This window comes from Perca fluviatilis, chromosome 7, assembly GCF_010015445.1.
Source record: "Perca fluviatilis chromosome 7, GENO_Pfluv_1.0, whole genome shotgun sequence".
Classification (NCBI taxonomy): Eukaryota; Metazoa; Chordata; class Actinopteri; order Perciformes; family Percidae; genus Perca; species Perca fluviatilis.
Window position 1 is genome coordinate 33,261,605 of NC_053118.1, and position 26,387 is coordinate 33,287,991.

At 40.4% G+C, this 26,387-nt stretch overlaps 2 protein-coding genes across 3 annotated transcripts; both read left to right on the forward strand.

The window, feature by feature from the left end:
* Nucleotides 1-2,125: 2,125 nt before the first annotated feature.
* tlr18 (toll-like receptor 18) lies at nucleotides 2,126-16,913 on the forward strand. Of its 2 annotated transcripts, none has more exons than XM_039804734.1 (4): nucleotides 2,126-2,254; nucleotides 9,611-10,605; nucleotides 12,748-13,930; nucleotides 14,067-16,913. In XM_039804734.1, exons 1-4 carry the CDS (start codon nucleotides 2,195-2,197, stop codon nucleotides 14,532-14,534), a joined length of 2,706 nt encoding a protein of 901 aa, XP_039660668.1. In that variant the 5' UTR covers nucleotides 2,126-2,194; the 3' UTR covers nucleotides 14,535-16,913. The 2 variants fall into 2 exon arrangements, with proteins under 2 accessions (XP_039660668.1, XP_039660669.1); XM_039804735.1 differs by lacking the exon at nucleotides 2,126-2,254 and adding an exon at nucleotides 8,832-8,843.
* Nucleotides 16,914-21,442: 4,529 nt separating this feature from the next.
* s100a1 (S100 calcium binding protein A1) lies at nucleotides 21,443-24,742 on the forward strand. The gene is made up of 3 exons (XM_039804761.1): nucleotides 21,443-21,570; nucleotides 23,378-23,527; nucleotides 24,391-24,742. Exons 1-3 carry the CDS (start codon nucleotides 21,517-21,519, stop codon nucleotides 24,571-24,573), a joined length of 387 nt encoding a protein of 128 aa, XP_039660695.1. The 5' UTR covers nucleotides 21,443-21,516; the 3' UTR covers nucleotides 24,574-24,742.
* Nucleotides 24,743-26,387: the final 1,645 nt, after the last annotated feature.

The following is a 26,387-nucleotide window of genomic DNA, read 5'->3' on the forward strand; positions in this document are numbered from 1 at the left end:
GACATTCAGTTGGAGGTTTCTGTCAAAGACAAGCAGGTTGCATCACCATCTGCTGGCCAATATTCGGTGTATTGACACGAATATGTAAAATTTTACACAACACAACCTCTTCGGTATTTAAAATCCTCTTACATGAGTCATAAATCTAGTCTCCACTGGTTATTCTTTAAATCTTAGGCTGACTCCAGTGTTTTTGGCTGCTTCCATGTTGTTGCAGCCATGTTGTTTCTGTAGCCTCCTCCTCCGTGAATTTTATTTAGTGTCCAGAACCGGCAATCAACACCACCAATCAGCACATTGTGTCAACCTCCTCCAATAGTAAGAGATGATGTAACACTAACCAGCCATTATAGGACGGGAAAATGTCAAAACCAGCACTCTCAGAATGATGTATGTTTTATAGCTGAGAAATCAATTTATAGCTTTGTGAAGAGTATTTAGTGGGACTGATGCTATACCTCTTAATTCTATTTTTGAAATGAACAAGAAGCACCAATTGTTATGCTACAACTGTTGTTTCTAACCTAAACCATGGATGGAAATGCTTCTAATTCACATTTTCTTTTCTTTTTTTGTGACATTTTAAAAGTTCGCTTAAAATTCAATTGACAATTGGATGGAAACATGTCTAGTGCTGAAATAACCAATTTTTCTAGGTAGTTTAACATTTTGTGAAATATGCTTATTTTTTACTTTCCAAGAGTGAGATGAAAACAAACTTGAGGAAGGAAAAAGCAGCCTGTTGCACAAGTCAATCAATTCCTGAGCTTTCTACACAAGAACAAAGAGGGGATCTTAGCAAAGACCCTGAGTATGAGTCTCTATCTCACTCTGCAAGCTCGCTGTATCCCAACACATTTCTGCCAATCAACTCTATTCATACATATATTAAAATTCGCAGAAGCAGCCATTGAATATCAATCATCCGGATCAGACACACACACACACCCACCCGCCCCACACACACACACACACACACACACACACTTCCAGCGAAGAAGTTGCTCGATGGTGTTTTAAGCCCCCAACTTCTCCTTCCAGGCAGTGCTGCGACTGTTGACTTCAAGGCACCTAACCCTAACCTTAACCCTAACCCTAATACTAACCATAACCATTGCCTAATCCGAGTGCCTTCCAGGCAGCGCTGCCTGGAAGGAGACATTGGGGGCTTAACACACTGATAAACAAGGAAGTTCACAAGTCAATCTGCTCAGCGATTGTACTGGCAGAAACACAGATGAAGATAAAGAAAAAGTAAATCACACCATACCAAATGAGTGCATTTTTATTGGAAATGCTCTCTGCCAGAGAAATGCCAACATCATGGAAACTGCTCAAAGAATGTTCTGGGTTAAGGTAAGTTTAGGTACAGGTTAAGCAAACAGGTTATGTTCACTTGAGTCACTGCCATGTTTCCAAAACAACGCGTATTCTTTCAGCTATTGCAACACAGGATTTAAACAACAGACCTTCTTTGTAAGTCGTTCCAAAAGATTCCTAGTTACAGTGATATCTTTTGAAGAATAGCTGCAGACTTTTATATGTAGGGAAATCCTCAAACCCCAAATGTTAAGAGGACAGTTAGGATTGAAGGTTTAAAAATGAAAGAAATGAACATAAACAGGCGGCAACACTGGATATCATTGTCAATTATTTATTTCTGTTCTTTTCCTTTCCTTTCTCCATCCACAACTGTTTTCCATCTATTATCCATGTTTCCCCTACTTGTCAGACATGTCACTGTTGATCTTAGTAACATTAATTGTTCATATTTTGAGCAGCACAAATTAAATTCCATTCATTGCATTTTATTGGGTTGAAGGCAGAACATCCAGTCCATACAACAGTGTCAACAACAGCTCATAAGTAGTAGTAGTGTAGAAGTATTTTTTTTTTTTTGAGCTTCTGAGCTAGAAGAAATACTCCCCTGGCGCATTCCTGAGCAATATATAGCACATATACATGTGCATGCACGCATGTGTGTATGAACGCACTCACGCACACACACACGCACACACACACACACACACAGACACACACACACACACACACCCACACACAGATTAAAGAGAGAAGGAGAGGGAGAGAGGCAGAGCGAGAGAAATTCCAGCCCAGACAGAGTTGCCACAGGCTAACTCGTCCAGCGTTGACTCACTTCTCACTGAGCATCTAACACACGGCAGCACAGGTTAAAATGTGCTGTGAAAAAGTCAAACTGGCGAAGAAGTCCAATCTGACCGCTCGGTATTTCAAGGTGAGTTCAAGATTTTTTTCACCCTTAATATACAAATGATTCAAGTCATGTTTGTCACAGTTTAAATCTGCTGTATTCATAACTTGTATGACCATCAATTTTAGGCCATGCCTGTGTTCATGATGACATGACTAAAGGCTATGAAGGTTTTTATATTGAGCGACGGTAAAGCACTGGCACTGTGCAAACAGAGTCAGTCTTATAGAGATAAATGTTTTTTTATCCCGGCATTTTTATAGTATCGTTTCTAAGTGTTTTGAGATTAACAACACACTGGGATTTTAGTGTTTGTATTTTGGACTGTGAGTTACGGGCCTCGCCTCTTGGCTGATGACTCTGGTTATTACTTAGGCTGTGATGCTCCAGCCAAAATAACCCGAGGACAGTTTCACTTCCCAGACCAGTCCACATGTCTGACAAGAAGAGGAAATGGAATAATGGAAGTGTAGAGGTTTTGAGAGGATGTGTTGATTCCTGATTTCACACATTTTCAGCTAGTTATTTAGTTATTTAGTCCCCCCCCCCACACACACACACACAGACTTAAAGGAAGGATTAGTAACTATTTCCAATATACACTTTTTTATATATTGTGTGAAATGGTCTTTACTACCCGACAGCAATAAATAATTCATGGACGCTGAAAAAGGAAACGAAAAAGATCCGGTTTCTGTAGTTCCTGCAATCCTGTAAAAATGCCAATCAATCACATAGCAGAAATGTTGGGTGTTCCTGGTCAGTAACGGTTGACGACTTTCCTCTGTATGTCAAATATCTTGACAAATAATGGATAGATTGCCAGGAAATGTGGCACAGACATTCTTGTTCCCAGCAGAATACATCGCAATAATTAGTAATCCCTCCGAGGTCACATTTTCTATCTTTTATTTGATGACCAAATGTCATAAAAAACGGACACTCTTATCACCTGTCTGTAGGGAGTTGAGGTGAGAACCGGAAGGTCGCTGGTTCAAGTGCCCGTACGGACTGAAGTATGGAGTGTGGACTGGTAGCTGAAGAGATGCCAGTTCACCAAGGTGCTCTTGAGCAAGGCACCGAAACCCCCCCAGCTGCTCTGTCCAGCAGTTGCAGCCCACTCACTCACTCTGACATCTCTCCATTTGTGCATGTAAAAAGACCTGAGAATGTGTGTGTGTATTTCGGGCCTGTGTAGTGTGTAATAACAACGAGTGTAAATTGTAATTTCCCCACTGGGGATTTTGTATAAATTGTTGGTTTTGGTCTTATAATGAGATTTGTTGATAATAATAAAGAGGTAAACTAACATAGTCTTATCTTTTAAGACACCCGTCTCCTCAGGCAATCAGCCTGTTTAATTGTTGGCATCTGTGAAGCTCCAAAGGCAAATAAGCTAATTTTGCACACATGCACCACCCCAACCTTTCTCCATCCACCTTGGAACTCTTATACTCCGTCACCTTCCTACCTCCTTTGCTACCGTCATAATTACTACAGCCACTAGACGGCGCTGCCACGATAAATGTAAATACCCAGGTCTTTTGGTAGGATAAAACCATTTTAGAGGTTATTTTAGAAAGAGCAGAAGTCCAGTGAATCCCTTTTCTCAGATCTATGCCCGGAGTATCTTTCCTATCTAAGTTTTTACTTAGTACTTAGTTTAGTTTAACCGTACTTTTCAACCTACACGTTCCACCAAAACACGTTCCTTCCCGAGGCTATTTTGCAGAGGCGCCGTTGCTCCGTACAGCGCTTAGTGCCGCCCAAGATGATTGTGATTGGTGTAAAGAAATGCCAATAAACCAGAGAACATTTTTCTTCCATCCCAGAATGCTGTGTGGACTAGCCAGACCTTCCTCCGCAGCGCTGTAGAGGAAGGTCTGGCAAAGCGAGACTACAATGTCAGTAGTAACTGAAGTGAAAAGGAAGTAATGTCTATTGTGACTAATAGCAAATATGTTATTATTCATACCTGCGTTTTTTTTGTGCTATGACGAATCAAAGTATCGGCTGTAACAAAGATCTATAATGTATCAAAGACTGGTGCTGTGACATCAATTGTTTCTTTTGGTAGCTCCAACGATGGGACAATGTTTTTGACAGCATGCTCAAGAAATGATTATATTTCACCTTTGGGTTTCGACTTGTCACTTACTGCCCTCTCTGTTCCCATCACCTACAGTTAAATGATGCATGGACATTGCTGACACATTTTGAATTAAAACAATGCATGGTGCAGGTTTAAAATGTCACTTCCTTCATTTGTTTTTCACATTTCCATTGTAGCATCTACATGCAGATAGTCTTGGTTTCATTTGTCCAGTTTTTAGACACCTGTCTCTGTTGCTGTGGACATTTTTAATTGAATCTACTAAATAATAGTTGACAGAATGCCCTGCTGTTTATCCAGAGTAATGGGGGAAGAAAAAGCAGCTGCTGTTTTTTTTTTTGTAAATTGAGTAACATAAATGCTTTGAGCAGCAGAATGTAAACTCATTGCATCCTAAGGGGGTGGCAGCATAAATCTCAGAGATGGCCATATCCTGTGTATCCTGTGTGGTTAAATACAACCAGGTGCTAGTGGGAAAATGGTTTTGGAAATAAAACGATCACTTCATGTATGACATAAACAACCCCAGCACATAAACATGTTGAGTGTCTGTCGCTGTGGACGATGAGGATGACGACCTGGGAGCAAAATGTTCAAGTACAAGTGTGTTTGTGCCTAGCACATAAACATGGAGCGTCATCAAAAATCATTATCGTCATTAAACAGAGTAAAGACTTATCAGTGAAACCAGTCTGCTGCCAGATGAATGTATAGTCGTAAAGAGGCAGTGGGCACAGTGCTGCCAGCACATGTCAATGAAAGAGCTGTTTGCCACCGACTATTGACTGTTGGGTAAATATCACACAGTAATAGAGATATTGAGCACATTGGATGACGCCGTTCATGGCATAATAAAGAGATATCGTAGTTTGATCAATGAGTGAGCCATTTAGTGTTTCTTTCATAGCCTTGTTGCTATTTTAGTACAGGACTACTAAGTGCAGCATGTACGTTGCATTGGGTTGCTATGGACCGCACAGTACCACAATACATTACTAGAGTACAACTTTGCTTTATTAGAACACAAGTTTAATTAGACAGGATAATTATTATTTATTTTAGAGTTTTTTACAGTTAATTTAAGTCAGACATCACAATTACACTTCAAGATGAATGTAAAAGTTTTGAACTTTAAATTCACTTAAAGTTGTACTCCAATTTTACATGGCTGCGTGAAGTCTGTTCAATTGTCTATAGTGATGTCACTTGATTCAGCATTGGTTGGGGCTGAATACTACAAGTTTAAAAATAAAAATCTGGAGGTCTGATGTCATAAAGGAGCTAGCTCACCAGACCTCCTCATCTCTGCTTGAGACTAGCGGCTCAAGGCTACAATAACGACTACTATTGTAACCCACCCAACTCATGGATGTAGAATAAGAACTGATACAGCGTTTGAGGCAGAGCCTTTTTCCTTTCTATTAGAGTTGCTTTAAGCCATCATGGAGCCAAAAATGTCCTAGATTTCCGCGGTGCTTCCGTAATGTGTGGCCCAAACAGCAGGCGCAGTTGAGACCTCCGGGGGCCGAGCCGGTTTCTTCCAGTTTAGCACTAGACAAAATAATTTAATTGTGCAGCTCTTCTAGACTTTCCAAATGTCATCGTCCCCAATGGATCCACCTCTGATAGTGAAACGAATCATTTTGCAGGGGGTTGTGGACACTCAAAAAAATGTAGCCACTGACTTACAGACATCTCTTTTGCCATGTCTATGGGAAAAAGTCATTTTTGGGCCAGGCGGCATCACGTGAAGGGTTGGGAGTTGCAATTCCACTGTTTGGCTGCTATTTTAAATTTTCTTAAAAGCCTGGTGCAATATCTTTACTTAACAAAAGTGCCAGAAGCCATGGAATGTAAGCATTTGCTCAGGAGAGAGAGAGAGAGAGAGAGAGAGAGAGAGAGAGAGAGAGAGAGAGAGAGAGCGAGAGATTAACCCCAAACCCTAACACCAGATACTGGATCCTGAATTTTGTTCAGAGTACATTGTGGGTAAGATGGCTGCCAGGTTTTGACAAGGAATCAGAATGAATTGAATAAAAAGGCTTATCTCTGGTTCTTCTGCATTCATTTTGATCCTTTATTTTTAATAAGACTATCTAACTTGAGTCCAAATACAGCTTGCTGTTTTCTCTAGGGAATGGCTTGCCACATTAATGATTTTTTTTGAGAGATTGAAGATTGTTCTTTCACAACATCTTTACAAGTTGTCACTTTTCATGGTTCGTCTGTCATTGAGTTTATTATAGAGGACAAGCACTGTACCTTTTAAACAATGAGATTTGCCATCGCACTGAAACATTTCCAGTTGTGTTAGTTATTCTTTCTTACCACAACACTGACTCAGGAAGATTAAGTATTCATTTGCATCCTTGTGTTGCAACACCTATTCAACTGGGTCCACAGATGAACAATGCCATTGTTTCCAGGCAGTGTCAGTCTGTAGATCTTAAACATGACTGGATTTGTGAAAGCTATCTCTATGGTGCAGAGAAAACAAATATTTTCCCTCCTGTCGTGCTCTTGGGAGATTTTCCAGCTGTCCATTCAGCTCGTACTATATGAACCTGGCAATGGGCCAACCTGCATTAGCAAAATATTGACCATGAAAGGGGCCATATGTCTTGTGTGTATTCCCAATGAGTGGTGTAGATGTTTTGGATTGCATGACCTAGATATCTTAAAACCTGCAAACTTCAATGTGTTACAACGGTGAAGTGATTGAAATACACCTCACCTCTGAAGCTACAGTGAATCTGAGAATTAAATAAAGAATGGCCTGGCATATTCGGCAAAGAATAGGAAACTGCATAAACATCTACATTTACACCATACAGAAACTCCTGCCAGGCAAGTTAAACCAACTGGAATCATGAGTTTAAAACTCTTGACATCGTAGGTTAGGAACCCACAGCTTTGGTTGACCTCCTTTGCCTTGTAAAACCGAGGAATTCACCTAAGGCAGCCTTTATTTTGTTCACTTGAGTAGAGATCAGATGCTTTGTAAACAGAGAAAAGAAAGAATGGATGGTGTTTGCCTGAGTTTAATGTTTTCAGAGCTTGAAGCACTGACCCATGGTTGAAGGGTGGCTAATGGGAGATATAATAGTCAAACAGACTTGCAAGAAATATATAGTCCCCAGTTTGGTACTAGATCACAAAGACATAGACTGTGACTACTATGACCCATGTCTAGCGGAAAAGACTTGTGATATCCTCAATGTTACTCAATGTGTTGGAAACACGGAACTCTCCTTGAACATGTCACCATCCTATAGGATTGTTACAGCCAGGGGTGTAGCAAAAAGTTTTGGGCCCTGAAGAAAGGCATTTTCTATGGGCCCCTCCCCACATCCACAGCTATTCATTCTATATTTTTGGGCCCTCCTCACCCTGAGTACTCAGTCCTCTTTTTCCCCCAAGTCCAACGCCCCTGGTTACAGCCACAAGTTCTTTGTTTCTGAGAAATCATGTTTTTTCAGTTAATTTGGCATAGGTGGAAATTGCTGCAAAACTCACGAGCCTCTTGGAAATGTCCTTTAGCATTTAAAAACTGCCACTGACATGCTAAAAACATGTAAATGTTTTTGTTATGTGCAAAAGACTCAAACGTGAATGCATTTGAAATAGTCTGTGACCAAATTGTATCGATTCCCAAAGCTTTGTTATTGCAAAGTGATATTACAACATCATTTTAAAACAGTGCCTTTTGTTCTATAATAATCTATATTATTGATGTTCATATAATCTGCCGCCAATTTCCTGGAACGGCCGTCCGCTGTTGACCAGATTAGATAACCGGAGTGTTTCCTCATCACAGTAAACACGTGGTAAATTCATTCAAATAATAAAATCTTTCATTTGCTGTCTTGTGTTTACAATGAGTCATTCAGATAAGCGTTGATCTGAGAGGAACGAGGAGTGAACTGCTGAATATCAAAAACACCTGTTGGGGGAAGAATACACCTGGAATTTAACATGATAAAAATAATCTCATTCCGTATTGCTCACATGGCGGAAAATTCCTGAAACAGATATATATCTAATGTGGGGTTTATCATATGATAAATGTTACGAAATAATACAGTACAATCAATCTTTTGTGATTCATCAACTCTGGAAAAGCTAAAAACAACATTCACCACGTTTACCTCAATGTCGTTGTTTCTGCAGCCTCTGTAAAGGGATTTTAATTTAGTTCCCGTTCTGAAGCAAACCAAAATTAAATGTACTGAACTCTGGTTTATTCTGATGGTTGTCCAAGAGTCACAGAGTACTTAAAATAAATAGGGACACAATTTATTTCTACACCACCCGTATCCGCACATACATAAATGTTTATTCAAGTCACGTCACTTCTGGACTACATAAAACCAACAGTGTTTGTTAAAGGGGGTTATAAAGCTTGATTGCTCCTCCATGTCAGGGCCGGAACAGTATAAATAAAGCTTTAGGAAAGGGAATTTGAAAGAGTCTGCGTGGCAGGAAAGGAGTCTTAGGAAGGTAAGTACTGTGCAGTGTATAATGTGAGTGCTGCTGTATAAAAAGAGGACAATAGGGACCAATGAAAATGTCTATTCAATATGGACTAGTCTCTCTTTTTCACTGCAGAATTGCTGCCTGGGACCGCGATATGATGTAGCTGTAGGTAGAGCGATGTGTGCAGCCTGTTGCCTGTTGTGTGTCTTGCAAGGTTCACTTAACCTGCAGAAAAAACTAAATGTTTTTTCTTTCTGCAGATGCACGATTATGATTTAATGTGATATGATGGAAAATGTATCAAAGATCTTGTAGAGGTACAGATTAAGATATGACATCATGCCTCTATCATTTTGAATTCTCTTTGCGTTTTGGGGTTTCTTTGAAAGAATGAACATGAAGAATATTAATTAATTAGTTTTTGCAGGAAAAAAAAGAATGCCAGGGATTAGATGCCAGTTTATTTACTAAGATACTTAAGATAAGGTAAGGAAGAAAAAGAAAAGAGAACAAAAAAGAAAGAAGGGAGAAAGAAAGAAAACTAAATGTACTGGAAGAAAAGTGGAGACTATCACAAAACAAAAGTGTGGAGACAAAGTATCAGTATTTCAAACTTGTACTTGAGCAAATGGACCTCCTGCATCTCTGGAGAGAGGCATAATGTAGGTTTATGTGAAAAACAAAAAGTAAACCACGGCTACAAAAAAACATTGGGGTCAATGTTCTGTGTTCATTAGATCAATGAATAAAATACCAATGTTTAATCTCTCCTTTTCTTGTTTCTCTACAAGACGGTCACAATGATTTGGAAATGGATTAATTTCAGTGCTCTTCTTCTTGGAGCACTCACATCCCCGACTCCATCTTTGCCCACCACCGCCAACACTGACGGAGGACCCTGTCGCATTTACAACTCTGGCCGCTCTGCACACTGTGTGGGAAAACAGCTCGACAGTGTCCCTTGGAGACATTTTCCATCCACACTGGAAGACATAGATCTCTCCTACAATGAACTTCAAGCTGTTCGTGCTGACGACTTCCTCCGCCTCCCTCAGCTTCGCATCCTAAAGCTGCTGTACAATAACATTTCACACATTGACAATGATGCCTTTAAAAACAACCTGCTCCTGGAACATCTTGACATCTTCAATAACTCCCTACAGGAAATTCCTGCCACAGCCCTGAAACCTCTTTTGAATCTCAAACAGCTCTACATGTCTAATAACCTTTACAGAAATGCCACTTTGGCTGATAGCTTCTCCAAATTTGTCAAACTGCAAGTTCTGTCTATGGGAGGCCCTATGGTGATGGGACTAAAGAAAACAGACTTTCAGCCCCTGAAGAACATTGGCTTACAAGTTTTTGCTATCAAATGTTCCTCCAATCTAAGTTCCTACGAGCCTGGAAGTTTAGAATTCATCCAGACAAAGCAGATGGGCTTTGACATGGCCATAGATCAACTGCCAAGTGCTCTCCCCCACATGCTACGTGACCTTGCCAACAAGACCTTCAGCGTCATCCAGTTCCGCAACCTCTTTGAGTTCATGTACTACATGAGAGAGGAAGACATTTTCCAGGGTTTAAAATTCATCACAGTCAATCAGCTCATCTTTCACAGGGGTAAATTCAATGAGAATGTCCTCAGGATGGCTTTAGTGAACTTACAAGTCACCCATATCAAAAGTTTGAGACTTCAGTACATCGACTTTGCCCGTTCACCCACATTTATTGATAGCGGAGCAAGTTCCAGCATCACACACCTGGTACTGGATAAGTTGGATCTTTGGTGAGTATCTTCTCATTTTGGGCAGTGGTGGAAGAAGTATTCAGATCCTTTTACTTAAGTAAAAGTACTAATACCACACTGTAAAAATACTCTGTTACAAGTAAAAGTCCTGCATTGAAAATGTTACTTAAGTAAAAGTATGTAAATATCATCAGTACTTAAAGTATTAAAAGTAAAAGTACTCAATGCAGAAATATCTTCACATTTTAGAAACTGGAAACAAAAAAAGCATTTTAAGTGCCAAAACAAAGCTTTACAAACAGCATCAAAAAAGCATCAAAAAGCAGCTGGACTTGTAGGCTGTAATATTGCTGAGTACTAGACTGTATTTTTTGTTTTGTGTGCAAACATCTTAATTTGTAAAGTAACTAGTAACTAAAGCTGTCAAATTAATGTAGTGGAGTAAAATACCATAGTACCATATTTCTCTCTGAAATGTAGCGGAGTAGAAGTAGAATGTGGCATGAAAAGAAAAGACACAAGTAAAGTACAAGTACCTCAAATTTGTACTTAAGTACAGTACTTGGGTAAATTTACTTCGTTGCTTTCCAACACTGATTTTGGGGCACCATGTGCCAATGTGAACATCAATAGATTTGGTGGGAAACTTTACTCATGCTTGTCATTATGTCATATGTTGCTTAGGGGTGACCCCGAATAGTCGAAGATTCGATGCATCGATATGCGGAGCCTGATTCGACCACCAATTACACAGTCGAATCTTCGCGGGTGTTATTATGAAACAAGGATCATACCATTTTGGCAATATGGGGGTGCTCAATGTCTAATTTCACACAGAACTACTGGTTTTGTACGGTTATATTAAGTTATATACAGCCTTTAATTATGATAATGCTGTAAAAAAAAAAGGTGAAAAGAAAAAAGCGTTCAATAAATATTTTTTTTTTACGTGTGTGTGTGTGTAAATCCAACCACCCTTGTGACAGATTTAAGTTTCACTTTCCCTGATCCGTGACAGACGAGGAGCATCTTGGCGGCAGGGATTAACGTTACTTAACAATGTCTGGAAAAAGAAAATCTAAAGTGTGGATGCACTTTGAAAAGGTAAAATATGATCCAAAAAAAGTTATATGCAAGTTCTGCCAACAGCTCATGTCCTACCACTCGTCAACAACAAACATGGCTTTCCACTTAAAACGGGTAGCCTAAGTTTACTACCAATAAAGACGGTTCAATCTTTCATATATAATGGCGCTTTTAATTTACGAATAGCAATATCATATGTTGGGACTTCAGACTGACGACGGCAGTTCATCTAGTAGTAGTACCGGAGCTGCGCCAAAACTAACTCAAAGAAAGCTAGATTTGAGACCGCCATTGTCTGAGAAAAAGAAAAGAGAAATCACGGACAAAATTGCAGAGTTTATTGTTTCGACATGAGGCCAGTGAATGTTGTGGACGGTGAAGGTTTTAAAGAATTAATGCGCACACTTGAGCCAGGATACACAGTTCCCAAAAGAGAGACGGTTATGCATGCGGTGGATGCAAAATACGTGTAATACCCTCCTGCTGACTAGTGTCGTGCCCCTCCCAACCCATTCACACACACACATAGATGATTCGACTATCAGTCGACTATAGAAAGATTCGACAATTCTGATTCGAATGTGTAAATCCTTAGTCGGGGACACCCCTAATGTTGCTAGACACTGCCCCATGATGTATCACAGTGCAGTTTACAAGAAGTCTAACTCTAAATTGTAGTGTTGTTTGTAGACGATAAGATTACATACACGTTAAATTTCATTCCAAGTATTCACATAGTGGAGCCTAAGTATTTAGTCCCTCTAGGAATTTGCCTAGATCCCCTAGAACCCTGCCTTTTTCTGTCCACAGACAAATGGTGGAACTGGAAGAATGCTTGCCAATATAACCAAAATTCTGTTCAAAAAAACTTTTAGTTGCCAATTTCAAATAGAAGTCAAACTGCTCGCTATGTAACAAACCTCCTTGTTACTATAGTGCTAAGGACCATACATATTTTTTCCCTTGAACTAAACTTCTCATACAGTCCTTGCCCCCAAGCTATACTGTATATCACTCAGACCAAACTCCTTGAGAAACAGTGTTTTTGATTTTTATTATAACATACAGAACACTACAAATCTCTTTTTCTTGTAGGTATATCAGCAATCCTGATGTGCTGCGATTTGACTGGCGCTTTACCTGGTTCAACAAAATTAAGGAACTGTCTATTCAGCATGTGTACTTCAACTCTGTGCCTTGTGACGCCTGGGTTGAGATGGAAGGTGTTGAGGTTCTGGATGTCTCCAATAATCGACTACAGAATGACTTCATCTTCAACCAGCGGTGTGATTACAAGGGCGTCATGCCACATCTTCACACCTTCAACATTAGCACCAATGACGTGACAAGTTTAAAGGGGTTGTCCTCGCTAACAAGGGAGTTCCAGCAGCTACAGGTATTGGATTTTAGCAACAACAAACTGGGCTCTGCTGAAAACAGTCAGGACTGCGTTTGGCAAAAGAATATCACTCGGGTTATTGCTCACCACAATCAATTCAAAAGGGAAGCACTCAGTTGTCTGCCCACCACATTGCACTACTTGGACTTGTCCGACTGCAACCTGGATCAGCTGGACATGACATACTTTGAGAAAACCACCAACCTGAAAGAGCTCCTGCTGACTGGAAATAAAATCAAGTTCATCCCATCAAAGTGGAAAAGTCCGTCACTGCAGTCCCTTGCTTTAGATGGGAATTCGTTTGGTCTCATTAGCAAGGCAACTTTCCAGGACATGCCTCAACTCTCTCAACTGAGGGCAGGGAACAATCCTTACCATTGCACGTGTGAGCTCCATGCTTTTGTCCAGGACACAATGTCAAAGGGAAAGATTAACCTCACAGACTGGCCTTCGAACTACAGGTGTTACCACCCAGAGGCCTTGCTCGACACAGTCATATCCACATTCCTGCCAGGTCAGGTGGCATGTGACATCAGACTAGTTATCATCATCTGTGTTGTGACAACGGCAGCGGTGATCTTGATATTAATGCTAATTTGCTATATTTTTGACCTCCCGTGGTACACTAAAGCCACATATCAGATCATCAGGGCCAAATACAGAGCTCACAAGGAAAAAGCGGCCGGGGAAACGGGGACTTTTACTTATCATGCCTTCATATCCTACAGCCACTCTGATGCCGACTGGGTGAGGGACCAGCTCTTGCCCTGTTTGGAGAGCAACAAGAACTCCTATCGTTTGTGTATTCATGAGAGGGACTTCACGCCAGGAAGGTGGATCATCGATAACATAATTGACAACATTGAAAACAGTCGTAAGGTATCAAAATGTAGTTTTGTAATAGACTTGTTATGCCAGAATACAACAATACCAAATACAACACAACCCCATAGCTCATGATATCATATGTGGACTTCAAATATTTTACTTTCTTTTTCTCTGTCTCCATACTCAGGTAATATTTGTCCTCTCCCGGCACTTTGTTAACAGCGAGTGGTGCAACTATGAGCTGTACTTCGCTCAGCAGAGAGCAGTGGGCAAGACCTTCAATGACGTCATACTAGTGGTGAAGGAGCCCATCGATACCAGCTCCTTGCCCAGCAAGTACTGCAAGCTGAAGAAGATGCTGAGTACCAAGACCTACCTGGAGTGGCCCCAGCAGGTCAGCCAGCAGTCGTTTTTCTGGGCACAGCTCATAAGTGTCCTGGGCAAGCCCACAATGACTCGAGAGGGGGCGCACAGTGTTAAGAGCAGAACCTCATCCGTGGGAGGTGTTTCTGTAATTGGGCCCCGCTTGGAGGATAGGATGCCAGAAGCAACAATACCGAATGCGGACAAGGGAACAGAACCTGAAAATGAAATTATTAACAGGAATAATGATCAGCTATCAAATCAGAGACAAATCCCTATGGTGGCATTTTGACCCAAAGGTTAGAAAATAGCATTACAATTTCATCAGTATTGTCTCAGTGAAGGCCTGAACTCAGGTAACCTTTTGTGTGCAGCTTATGCCAAAGCAAAAGCCATCGTCTCATTATGATGACAATAAAATGATCCCCTGTCCTGCCTGCCCATGGCATTCTGTCATGTTATCCACGAGGGCCGAGCTGACGCCCTCTGCTCTGCTCTGCTCTCCCTCTGAACGTCCGTGGCCGGGTGCCCAGTTGACAGGCGCTGAAAGGCCATGAACTCAACGGCTCAAATGAGATCTCCCATGTCGCACTCTGGATAACAAGCGAGGTGCCAGGAAGATGTGGTGACAGCAGCTACACTGTGAAAGGACCTTGGTCTGTTACATGCTTGGCCCCCAGCGGATATGAAATCATTTGTGTTCCATCTCCAGATGTTCCAGAATCAAAGGCCACACAGGACATACTCTACCAACCACTTCTAGGAATACAATGTGTTTTGGGGAAATTGCTGACCTACCTGGGAACATAAAAATCGAAACGTGATTCTTGGTGGATCGTTGGATTCATTACTCCATGCTAGACCTTAAGGATTCACAATGCTTAGTGATAGATAGATATTGGTTCTATGGCAAAAAGTGAGCATACAAGTGAATTCATAGCGCTCCAGCACTTTCTATTTTGTATGAGCTCCTTGAGTGTGCATCCCATAATTTCAAAGTAGCTCTCTATAGGTCTTCTAATGTTTCAAGTTCATTGCTCCTGGACTAATTAAATATGTATGGTCAGATGATCACTCATTTGATTGCTGCCAAATATCTTTTTTAACTTGATCTGGTTGTGCTGTTTGTCTAAGAGTCCCGGTTTTCAATAGTTGGTCAGCAGCAGCTTTATTGTTTTTATTGATGGATTTGAGTTGAGTTGAGCTCACACGTGATGATGATTAATGTTTCTTAAAAAACATTTAAATTTGTTATTTTAAAGTAATATTTATTTTCCAAATTACTTCTTTCCTCTCACTTTTAGTGTTGAATCAGTAGCCTATTGTGTAACAATTAAATACGGTCACTTTTCATTTTTTTACAAGTTCATGCAACCATTCGTAGAGTTTGCAAATGGCCAGTAGATGACGCCCTTGAACTTATTATTTACTGGTTGATGTCCCACAGAGAGACAGAAGAGAGAGAGAGAGAGAGAGAGAGAGAGAGAGAGAGAGAGAGAGAGAGAGAGAGAGAGATGTGAAATGTATTATGTATTAAATGCATTTTTGAATAGAAGGCATGTTGGCATGTAACACAAAATCACTTCTTTAAAGTATTACAAATATTGTGTGCAGAACCATATATGCACAGCAGACGTGTTTATATTTTATGCAGACTCTATATTGTATTTCTGTATTCTCTGCCCTGTTAAAACAGAGTATGTCTCATTTGTATTACTTGTTAAATGCTGAACATTAATAATTCTTGTATTTATGTATTATTTTGCAACTGAATAATAGTCATGACTGTAAAAGTGTGATGTTAGATGATTGTCACTTATCCACTACTTGTGGATCTCTGCAGCTGGTTTTAAGACCAACTCTGATCAGTAATCAGAGATGGTTGCTTTGGTTTCGCACACAAAAGAGAGAGTCGAGAGGCTCCAGTTGGTCTCAGTTAATCAAGTCAACGAAAGGGTTTCATCTTTACTTTTCCTCAAATCAAGAATAGAAAATCTGGCTCAGGTTTTCATTAATAATGTAGCAAAATGTTGAATTTGGAAACACTACCTTGTTTCAAGATAATGCCAGACCATTAAAGACATGTTTTAATCTCAAAGTTTGCACTGCCACAGGAAATAACTTCACAGTAAAATAGTGTGCTGTGTACATTTGTGCTTGTGTGCCGAGAAGCAAATCGTGCCAGATTATCTCATTCTGCAAATGTTGTGATGTCACAAGGGTGGACCCAAAAGCAGGACACTGACACAGAGTTAAGTGAAGTTTAAGGTTTATTGCAGGTCAACAGAGAATGGAGAGGATAAGATGCCAGGCAGAGGGGAGGGGAGCAGTTAATGTTTGGCTAGGGAAACAACATGAGTACAGTTCTCAGAATGAACTAGTGAGGCCTGAAACAAACGACTACCGCAGTAGTTGAGACAACAATCTGAGTGGAGAAGAGCAGGGATTGTTTGAGCTGATTGCAGCAGGTGTGTTTGGAATAGCAGGGAGCCAGAGGTGATGAGCAGATTGATGACAGCCCTCTAGAGCAGTGGTTCTCAAACTTTTGTCAATAATGTACCCCCTTTGAATTGTTTGTTTAAGTCAAGTAACCCCTGGCCAGCACCAATCATTTTTGGTAGAAAAAGTCTATATAAAGAGGAACAATAAAGCGCTGTCAGCGATAGATTTACTAAACAACAGCCTGGTAACTGAAAAAAAAATTTAAATGCTGATGAGAAAAGGAGACAAAAACTGTAAAAAAGACAAAACCTTGGAAAAAGATGGTAGAAAGGAAAGGAAGGAAGTAAGGCAGGAATAGGTCGAAAATGGTCAAAAACTTCAAAAACAATGACAACTTCGAAAAAAGCTAAAAAGTAGGACAGTATATGAAGGAAGGCAAGATTAGGTTCAGAAGGCGACACGAATGTCACATTTTTGGTAGGAAAAAAAAATTCAGCAATAGCCTTGTAACTATTAAACATTTTGTTAAATATCTCACGTACCATTTGAGAAACACTGCTCTAGAGGGAGGGAGAGAGAGAGAGAGAGAGAGAGAGAGAGAGAGAGAGAGAGAGAGAGAGAGAGAGAGAGAGAGAGAGGTACCGTGCGTTCATGGACATCGGAAAAACGTTTTTCCGAGTGAAAACGTCACCATTTACGTAACTTCCTGTGGGAATCAGAGGTGGGAAACTCGGGCTGGATTTTGATACCCGAGTTTCCCAGTTGGTGACGCGTTGTTGACAACTGACGTTTGATGTAGGCGACTTTGGTTCACTGAACATATTTCAATGATAATAAACTGTTTATTGTGGACAAATGCCTCTGCCAAGAAACATACACAGACATAATATGTTTAAAATTATTCATAAATAGGCCTATGTATAAAAAAAAACACATTATCCGTGTCTTTTCCCGTTCGTTGTCCTGCAGATAACACAAACAAACACCTGGCGATGTGCTGTTTGGATGCTTGTATAAGAAAACAGCAGAGAATCTTCTGGTATTGTGGCCTCCATGTTTTCACACACCTGATGATCTAGGCTACGGCCAACCGTTGGTGGCAGTCATGCAAAAAGTTGTTATGCCAAACGCCAATATAACAGAAGAAGAAGAACACGCATCCTGACCATGTGAACGCTACCAGTCGGAAAAACAACGTAACCAGGGGGGAGGTGCCCGTTATTCCGAGGTGGCATGAACGCAGCAGTATTCCCATCCAGGGCTGCATTTTTTAACAATCTTTATTATCAACACAGTATTATTACATACATATTATTACACAAAAAAATAACAGTACAGGGAGTATTTTCACAATATGCACATAAATATACAGCTTACAGTTTCAGTTCATAAAATATAAATAACCAATCATCTGGCAATATTGTCTTTAGTGTTCCTCAGGAGATGAGAAGTTTTTTGTTTTAAATACTTTACATACATAGTCAAAGAATGTATGAAGTTCACCATAAAACATTTTGTTGCTGGAAAGAAACTGAAGAAATCTGGCCTTGTGAATATGATATTAGCCCAAAAGACACAGCAATTTTATCATGTTGTCAACGTCCTTGTTCATAAAAAAAAAAACATTCAAAAATGAGACCATACATTCTGTTGTAGGGACCAGGACCTTATGATTCTCTAGCCTGGAAATCCAGACCCAAATCCGACAGGTTAAGGGTCTGGCATTGAGTAATGAAAAAAAATGCAATTGGATAACACTACGACCAATCACAACAATACACGGGGTGACGTATCCAGAGCCCCATGCGCTTAACTACCAGCGGAGCTAACTGGTAGATTAAAGTCTTGCCGTATCCGGTCGGCAAAACAGCAAAAACGTCCTTCTTGCAAAGAAAAATGATTGGAGCGCCATTTTCTGTTCCTCTTTTACATAAAAAGCCAAGTCTAACTCGTTCATTGTAGCGGCCAAAGCCATTTCAAACAACTGGTGTTCATCCGTAGCCATCTTGCAATGTTTACTAATGACTTTGACATCGCAGCGCTGTCATCATCTGTTTAGCTCACCTCTGGCCCGCCTATATCAGATACACCGATGTGATTGGTGCAAGGGCATAGTTAATGAGCATCATTACTGAATGCCAGAGTGACTCGCTGAGCAAATTCAAATTGTGTTCTCGCAAGAACTCTGGATTTCCAGGGTAGATGAGATATTAGCTGAATGTCATCAACCTTATTTGATTTTCTCCTCGACTCCTCGGCTGAACTGGAAGTTGTTCTGTCCCTCCTCGGTGAAGGCCGTCTCAAAGCTCTTATTTCTGCCCCGAGGAGCGAGCATCAAGAAGGGGATCATCGAGGAGCTATAGCCGAGGATACACGAGAGCAGCCTTCCTGGAAGCCTTGCAACTGAAGGAGTTGCTACTCCGCACATACAGCTGGCAAATTCATGTGACGCTTCAGAGGAAAGGACGTCTCATCCCTTTTAAACACATTTACTTGCGTCTTTCCCATGCCCCCCACCTCCCCCCCCTGGTGGGAGGGACTAAGACGCAAGGAAGGGAGGCAAGTGGAGGCCTCGAGGAGGCAATTTAAGCGGGCACTGCCCATTTCTCTGACGCTCCGTTGTTCCGACCTCTCAGTAACCCGAAAAATTCCCTTTGGTCCTACAGCCCACTAGTCCGACGTCTCTTTGGTGGCGAGATTACGAATCCCACTATGGCCACGCCAAGACCCGCCCTACGAAGCAGCTTGATTGGATGGGGTTAGGCATTTGACCTTGAGTGGTTAAGGTTAGGATAGCCGATTGGTCAGGGGATAGGACCTGTACAAATGGGGTTATGTTACCTTGTGTAAGCATGGATGCCTGGCCAATAAATGCTATTGAAGGGCGGGTCTTGGCGTGGCTATAGTGGGATTCGTAATATCTTTGGTGGACGTTGGACTAGTGGGCTGTAGGACCAAAGGGAATTTTTTGGGTTATTGAGAGGTCAGAGAAATGACATGGCACCATTTAAGCAACATGAGATGCAGCGAAGGACTCAACCTCCTCCTCCACTTGCCTCCCTTCCTCGCGTCTAGCTATCGCCCCGAAAATGTGAAACGAGCTCCCTCCGTGTGAGGACGGCCGCCACACTGCCTTTTTTAATCACGTCGAAAGACTCATTTATACTCATTGGCTATTGAGATTTTTCCTTGTCCATGGTTTTATTGTGTCTCTCTCAGTCCCTGGGTTTTATTTATTCATTATATAACATGGTATCTCTGTTAGTGTGACCCTTTTTGCTTATTAATGTGCTTCACTATATGGAGGATATATCCTCCATAACACTATGGCTCAACTCTGTTATTTTGAAATGTGCTTCATAAAGAAAGTTGGATTGGAGAAGACACAGGGAAGTGGGAAACATAAAGGAGGAAATACTGAAGCACAGCCAGTATTGCTGACTGCTGTGACCTTTTTTTTCAATTTGCAGTCCTGTATCAAATGTACATTAGCACTGAGGCCCCAAGTTAAATTTTTAGAAGCATGCAAATACCCATGATGCTTTTATATCGGTCACCTGGAGATACCGATGCAAATCAACCCCAATGGTTTGCATTCAGTGAAAAGATGATTTCACTTGACGGGCCTGAACTTAATTTGTATTGCTAGTTGCACCAGTCGTTCAAGCATAATCATTTCCCTAATTGCAAATTATGTTGCAGGAAAGCATTAGTCACACCTAATAAACATAAGCGAGGCATGAACACGGGCAGCACACAGGGCAGCACTATGGCAGGAAAAAGGAAGGGATTGCTTCAACCTATTTCTTGATATAAATAAACACAACAGCTAAGAACACAGTGGGAAAATAGGTGAATATATGGCCTGTATATACAGGGTGCCGTGTGAGAAAAAAAAGCAGAGGTGGGGATGTGTTTTGATCATGCACAACAAAGCCAAACATGCAAGAATGAAATCCCCCTTTCAGTACCATGGATATAGTGCCACTAGGCCAGCAATGCCAAAACACATAATGATGAATAAGTTATCAAAAATTCCACTGAGGCAGGGATATAAAGACCAGAAAGGTAGAAATCCCACACATTCCCCCACCCCCGTGGAAAATTGCACCTTGCACCCTGTATGCATGTAGTGGTACCCTATGCATTGTAAACATTCATGTTTAATATATATATATATATATATATATATATATATATATATATATATATATATATATATATATATATTATTTTAGGAGATTATATATGTGTATGTGTGTGATGTTTAAATATATGGAATGAAAGTCTGAATATATTGAATGAGCCTTGAATATATTGAATGAAAGTTTGAATATATTTAATAAACCTTTTCTTTTTCTTTTGCATGTTGGGGGTTGATGTATATAGAAAGATAGAAAGGTATCATGATGGGAGATTAGACATGTGGTAAATTCTGTAAATTGTTCCAGAATTCAAACTTTCAGAAAGTGTCCCAATTTAACAATACTCCCCCTACCTTAAATGTGTACCTAAGGACAGTCTCTATTCCACCACTGCTGGTTACTTCTTTTTGTTAACTACTAACATTGGTAGTGTGTGTGTGGGTCTTATGTGCAGGGTTCCATTAAACAGGCTGGCTTGTGGCTTCCACTCCTTGGACCTAAATGCTCACATCCGTGTGATAACTCGCAGCTGTGTCTCATCAGCTGTAATAAACCGCCCGTGGTGACCTTACATGGCCCGGCCTGCAGCTCACCTGTGCAGCAGGTGATGTTGCTACTCTCCGGAGGGAGGTGCCTATCTGATTGTGATTGCTTTGCACACAGGTGAGAGGAGCCCATATATAACTGATGAGAAGAGTGCTGAAGCCACTTCCATCAGCAGCTGTTACCGTCACTATTCAGGTGAGTTCCTGTGGGTTTGTGCATTTGTCATTTAACTACGGCTTATCAAGAAGCTTTAACAATGAGTGCGATCACATCTGCCAGGTTAGAGTTCTAAACAAATATACAAAATCTGCTAAAGAGGGACCATGGTAAAACATAGCATATGTTTTTGTGTGTTTTTCATTGGGAGTGGCATCTGCAGTCTGGTTTTTAACATTTCCAAAATGTTCATGCTTTTAGTCTCTCAGTTAATGAACTCTAACTTTGCACTGGCATTCAAAGGCTTTTAATTAGCTCCCCCGATCGCAGCGGGTATAAATGATTAACGGCAATCATTGAGACTAATTAAGGGAATGTGATGTAGCACGTGTGGCTCTCTAAATGTAGACTCTGAGTTAGTCACTCAGACTCTCGCATAGGCTACATAGACTGTAGAGCAGCCCTGCATTATTAACGTGAGCACGTCTCCACTCATCGATAAGCATCGTCAGACATTTAAATGATGAAACATGACCGATGGGAGTTATTCCTCGGCATTAGGGCGTAAGGAAGTTTATTGAAGGTAATGCAAGCCACGATTTAGAGTTCTGGTTTTATGTGAAAGCTGCCCTGCGGGGGGTCGGTCCTTTTGTCCTCCCTCCCCTGAATCATTGAGGGTGGAGGTGAGATGACTCAGCCCCCTCCCTGTATCAGCTTCTCAGGTGTCTGACGGCTGAGGGGCAGGTGTAAGGTTAGATATTTAAACTGTTTAACTCTTGGATCTCATTCCTGACTTTCCAACTTATTTATTTATATTTTTTTTAAATATTTTTCGGCCTCAAGCTGAGATTGGCACATGTATCAGGGTTTTTTTTTTTTTTTTTTTAAAACAGAGTTTGGTTCATTAGTAGGCCTGGGTACCGAATTAGATACTTTTCAGGCGCTGACTGAATTGCCTCCTTAATATACTGAAATAATGCATCTTTCAATCCCTCATTGGGGATGGGGGGGGGTGGGGAGAGAAACCACAACTTCCCCTTCCCATAAGCAAAGCTGGCTAGTGTAATGAAGTCAGTGTAAAATTCTTTTGCAAACAAATATTTGTTAAGATGTGCACAATTCCTGAATTTTTAGAAATTAAAAAAATCAAGTTCAATGTTTTGAATCTGCAGAAACTTTTGAACAATACAGCAGATAATTAATGACTATGTACATAAATATGATAAAGACAATTGCATGCAGAAAAGGGACATTGTTATGGAACAATTTGCCAGAATGCAGGAAATTAAAGTGTTTTAAAAAAGACAAGTAAAGTACAAGTAACTACCATTTTTACAGTACTTGAGTAAATGTACTTGGTTGCCTTCCACCAATGTTCTCTTCCCCTCTTTTGTTGTTGGTGCCGTTACCCATCACAACAACCTATTTATGTTTTCCCACATAAGAAAACGGAATGTGAGCATGCAGAATGTCTTTATAATCCTTTTCAAATTTGTGCATCCACTGTGTGCCAGTAGATGAAAAACTTCACTGAAACATCTTACCCTCTTGCCTTCAGCAACACCTCCACATCTTTGTCAACCTGATAACTGTAGTTCTATCTATATTCTTGTACTCAAGTCTTCTGCACCAGAGCTAATGTAGGCTGCTGGTCTTTTATGCATCTGAAACACTGTTTGGTTTTTGATAGTCTTAATAGACTTATATTATTTTTATATTAAAATGCATATTGCTGAAATGCCATTTTACTTTTCTTTTAAATATGTACTAACTTAATGTTTTTAATAAGGGACTCTTCTTGATTTGTCTGTGTGGTTTTTTTTTTTTTTTTTTTTTCTCTCCAAAGGATTTAAAAATGTGTTCTCACCTGCAAACTTCTATGGAGGGCCTCATCGCAGTGTTCCACTCCTACTCTGGAAAAGAAGGGGACAAGTACAAGCTGAGCAAAGCCGAGCTGAAGAACCTGTTGCAGGGAGAACTCTCCGAATTCCTAGCAGTGAGTATCTTTATCGTCCAATCGTATCGGTTGTGCAAACCCGATGCAGCGTCCGTGTCTTCCAAAATTTGATAACTGAAGGGGAGGGATAAAAGCAGATGTCAGGCTTTATTCCTGCAATGTTCATCCAGTAAGCAAGATTATTGACTGTAACCAAAAGTTGTCACAATACATTAAAAACTAAGGACACTCAAAGAGCACAGACCTCTGCCAAGGCATGACCTTTTGTTATTGAAAGTGAAAAATAATTGTTTAATGGACCTACACCTTAAGTTCCATGAAAATCGGGCCAGGTTTTCTCTGTCTCTCTGATGCCAAAAGACAAACCAAGCCGAAAACAAAGTGGAGGTAATTGCCTACCAGAAAGGTACATCTTCTCTGGGTGAATTATGTAAAGCAAAACATTTATTTCAATAACCAAATAAACTTATTACTTTAACTAAAAATCAGTTTCTATTAAAACAAATGTTGGTTGCACATCTTGGCCAATGAAGATGGAAATTAAGGAATTTCCCTTTTGTGAATTGCAGATTCATGATGAATACAACACTTTTCCAAACTTAAAGTGTAAAGACCAATTGCAACATTAATTGACCAACCCGCAATGGGTTGTGGGATACTTAAATAGGTTCTGGGACTATTTAGTCTCAGTCTGACAGATTTGGACTACTCATGAATTTCATTTTGTACCAGAGATGTTAATACAAAATAAAGGAAGAATGTGCCACTTACTGTAGAACTAATTGGTTACGAGCAGTTCTTGCATGAGCCCCATTTTTCAGTTCTCAGGGATGAGATTTGATCTTGTGAAACGTACTTCTTTGGTTTGATCTTTATTTTCATCATGATGCTTCTATTTGTAGGCCAGCAAGGACCCCATGGTGGTCGAGAAGATTATGCAAGAACTGGATGAAAACAAGGACGGTGAAGTGGACTTCCAGGAGTTTGTTGTTCTGGTTGCTGCACTGACCGTTGCCTGCAATGACTTCTTCATAGACGAGAATGAAAGCAGCATGAAATGCAAGAAGGACGCTGGTTCTAAGTGAGAAAAGTCGCATTGAATCAATAACCCTACCTTTACAATTGTATGCTAAGTGTCATGTTAGGGATGCAGCTTAATCCCGGCAACTTGTAATCACAGACGTCACTGCACACAAAACTCAATTCTTTGTCTAATGAGAAGTCCATCTTAATAAAAAAGTCATCTGGTTTTCACCTGTCTCTTATTTTTAAGAAGCTAGCTGGACTTCTTAATGTCTTTAAGGAATAGCTTAGTATTTTTAACTGGGGTTGTATGAGGTGCTTATCAACTCAAGTATTGGCTACAATATAGATGGTGGTCACCACGCCCCTCAGTTCGGCGACCGGCCAGGAGTACCGACACAGAAGCTAAGTGATGTACTGCTATGGATGCAGGCTGAAGCTAAACACTTAAAATAAAAGTCCTACAAAAAAATAAATAATCTGGTCTACAGCTGGCTCCTTATGTGATTTTGGGGTTTTGAAAGGATAAGTTTGGATTACATCCAGGTAGGTTTCTGGTTCATCAGGAACTGTAATTAGGGTCACTAAGCCAATAAGCATGGACAGAGGTGTCAAGTAACGAAGTACAAATACTTCGTTACCTTACTTAAGTAGACATTTTGGGTATCTATACTTTACTGGAGTAATTATTTTACAGCATACTTTTTACTTCTCACATTTTCACGCAATTATCTGTACTTTCTACTCCTTACATTTTAAAAATAGCCTCGTTACTCACATTTCAGTTCGGCTTGTTTTCATTCCGGCTTGTCATCGTTCGAAAACAAAAAAAACAAACTATCCAGATCGCTCCATCCGGAGAGAGTGGTTGGATGAGAAGTATAAACATATACCATTCCGACACCCTATTGGTTTGTACGCGATCAATCACACCAATGCGCTTCTCTCTGATGCTCCGAAAACGGACGTTATGTTAAGGCATTTTCATTTTTTTTTCTTTTTAAAGACTCAAAAATTTACAATAATTTGGAGGCCCCCCTGCAATGACTCTGAGGACCTCCTGTTGAAGTTCTCTGCCTTACATTACTTTTACTTTTATACTTTAAGTAGTTTTTAAACCAGTACTTTTACTTAAGTAAAAAGCTTGAGTTGATACTTCTACAAAAGTATTTTCAAACCCTAGTATCTGTACTTCTACTTGAATAATGAATGTGAATACTTTTGACACCTCTGAGCATGGACATGCTGCTACCAAGCTCTAATAATACTGGTGATTGGCTGTTTACACGTTGTGAACAGAGATGGGACTGGCGTTGTAGGAGCTGAACAATAAATATCGTTCAGGAACAAGTATCGAAGTCAAGGTATCGGTACTGAGAATTTTTGGACAATACCCAACACTTTTCATTAGTGACTCGCACCAAAGATGTGCTCACATTTGTATGCTTTAGATTTCTTAAATAAATCGAACCTTTTGGGTTTATATTCTCGAGAACCTTCAGTTCCAGTGGTGGAAGAAGTATTCCAATCCTTAAAGTGGTCATATTATGCTCATTTTCAGGTTCATAATTGTATTTAGAGGTTGGACCAGAATGTTTACATAGTTTCATTTTCAAAAAACACCATGTTTTTTGTTGTACTGCACATTGCTGCAGCTCCTCTTTTCACCCTGTGTGTTGAGCTCTCTGTTTTATCTACAGAGTGAGGCATCTCACTTCTGTTCCATCTTTGTTGGGAGTTGCACATGTGCAGTAGCTAGGTAAGGACTACTTCCCAGTCAGAGCATGAGCGAGTGCCATGCCAGCCGCTAGGCGAGCTTTATAACGTGTTACAAAGTGACGCACGTTTGTCTCTGAAGTAAAGGCTGGACTACAAT

Bases quoted from the DNA above. Each gene is read 5' to 3' on its own strand.
- tlr18 (XM_039804734.1), top strand. From the start codon at position 2,195: ATGTGCTGTGAAAAAGTCAAACTGGCGAAGAAGTCCAATCTGACCGCT. The intron at 2,255-9,610 runs GTGAGTTCAAGA...TTTCTCTACAAG, and splicing joins TGACCGCTCGGTATTTCAAG to ACGGTCACAATGATTTGGAA. The intron at 13,931-14,066 runs GTATCAAAATGT...CTCCATACTCAG, and splicing joins ACATTGAAAACAGTCGTAAG to GTAATATTTGTCCTCTCCCG.
- s100a1 (XM_039804761.1), top strand. From the start codon at position 21,517: ATGAGAAGAGTGCTGAAGCCACTTCCATCAGCAGCTGTTACCGTCACT. The intron at 21,571-23,377 runs GTGAGTTCCTGT...TTCTCTCCAAAG, and splicing joins CTGTTACCGTCACTATTCAG to GATTTAAAAATGTGTTCTCA. The intron at 23,528-24,390 runs GTGAGTATCTTT...TTCTATTTGTAG, and splicing joins AACTCTCCGAATTCCTAGCA to GCCAGCAAGGACCCCATGGT.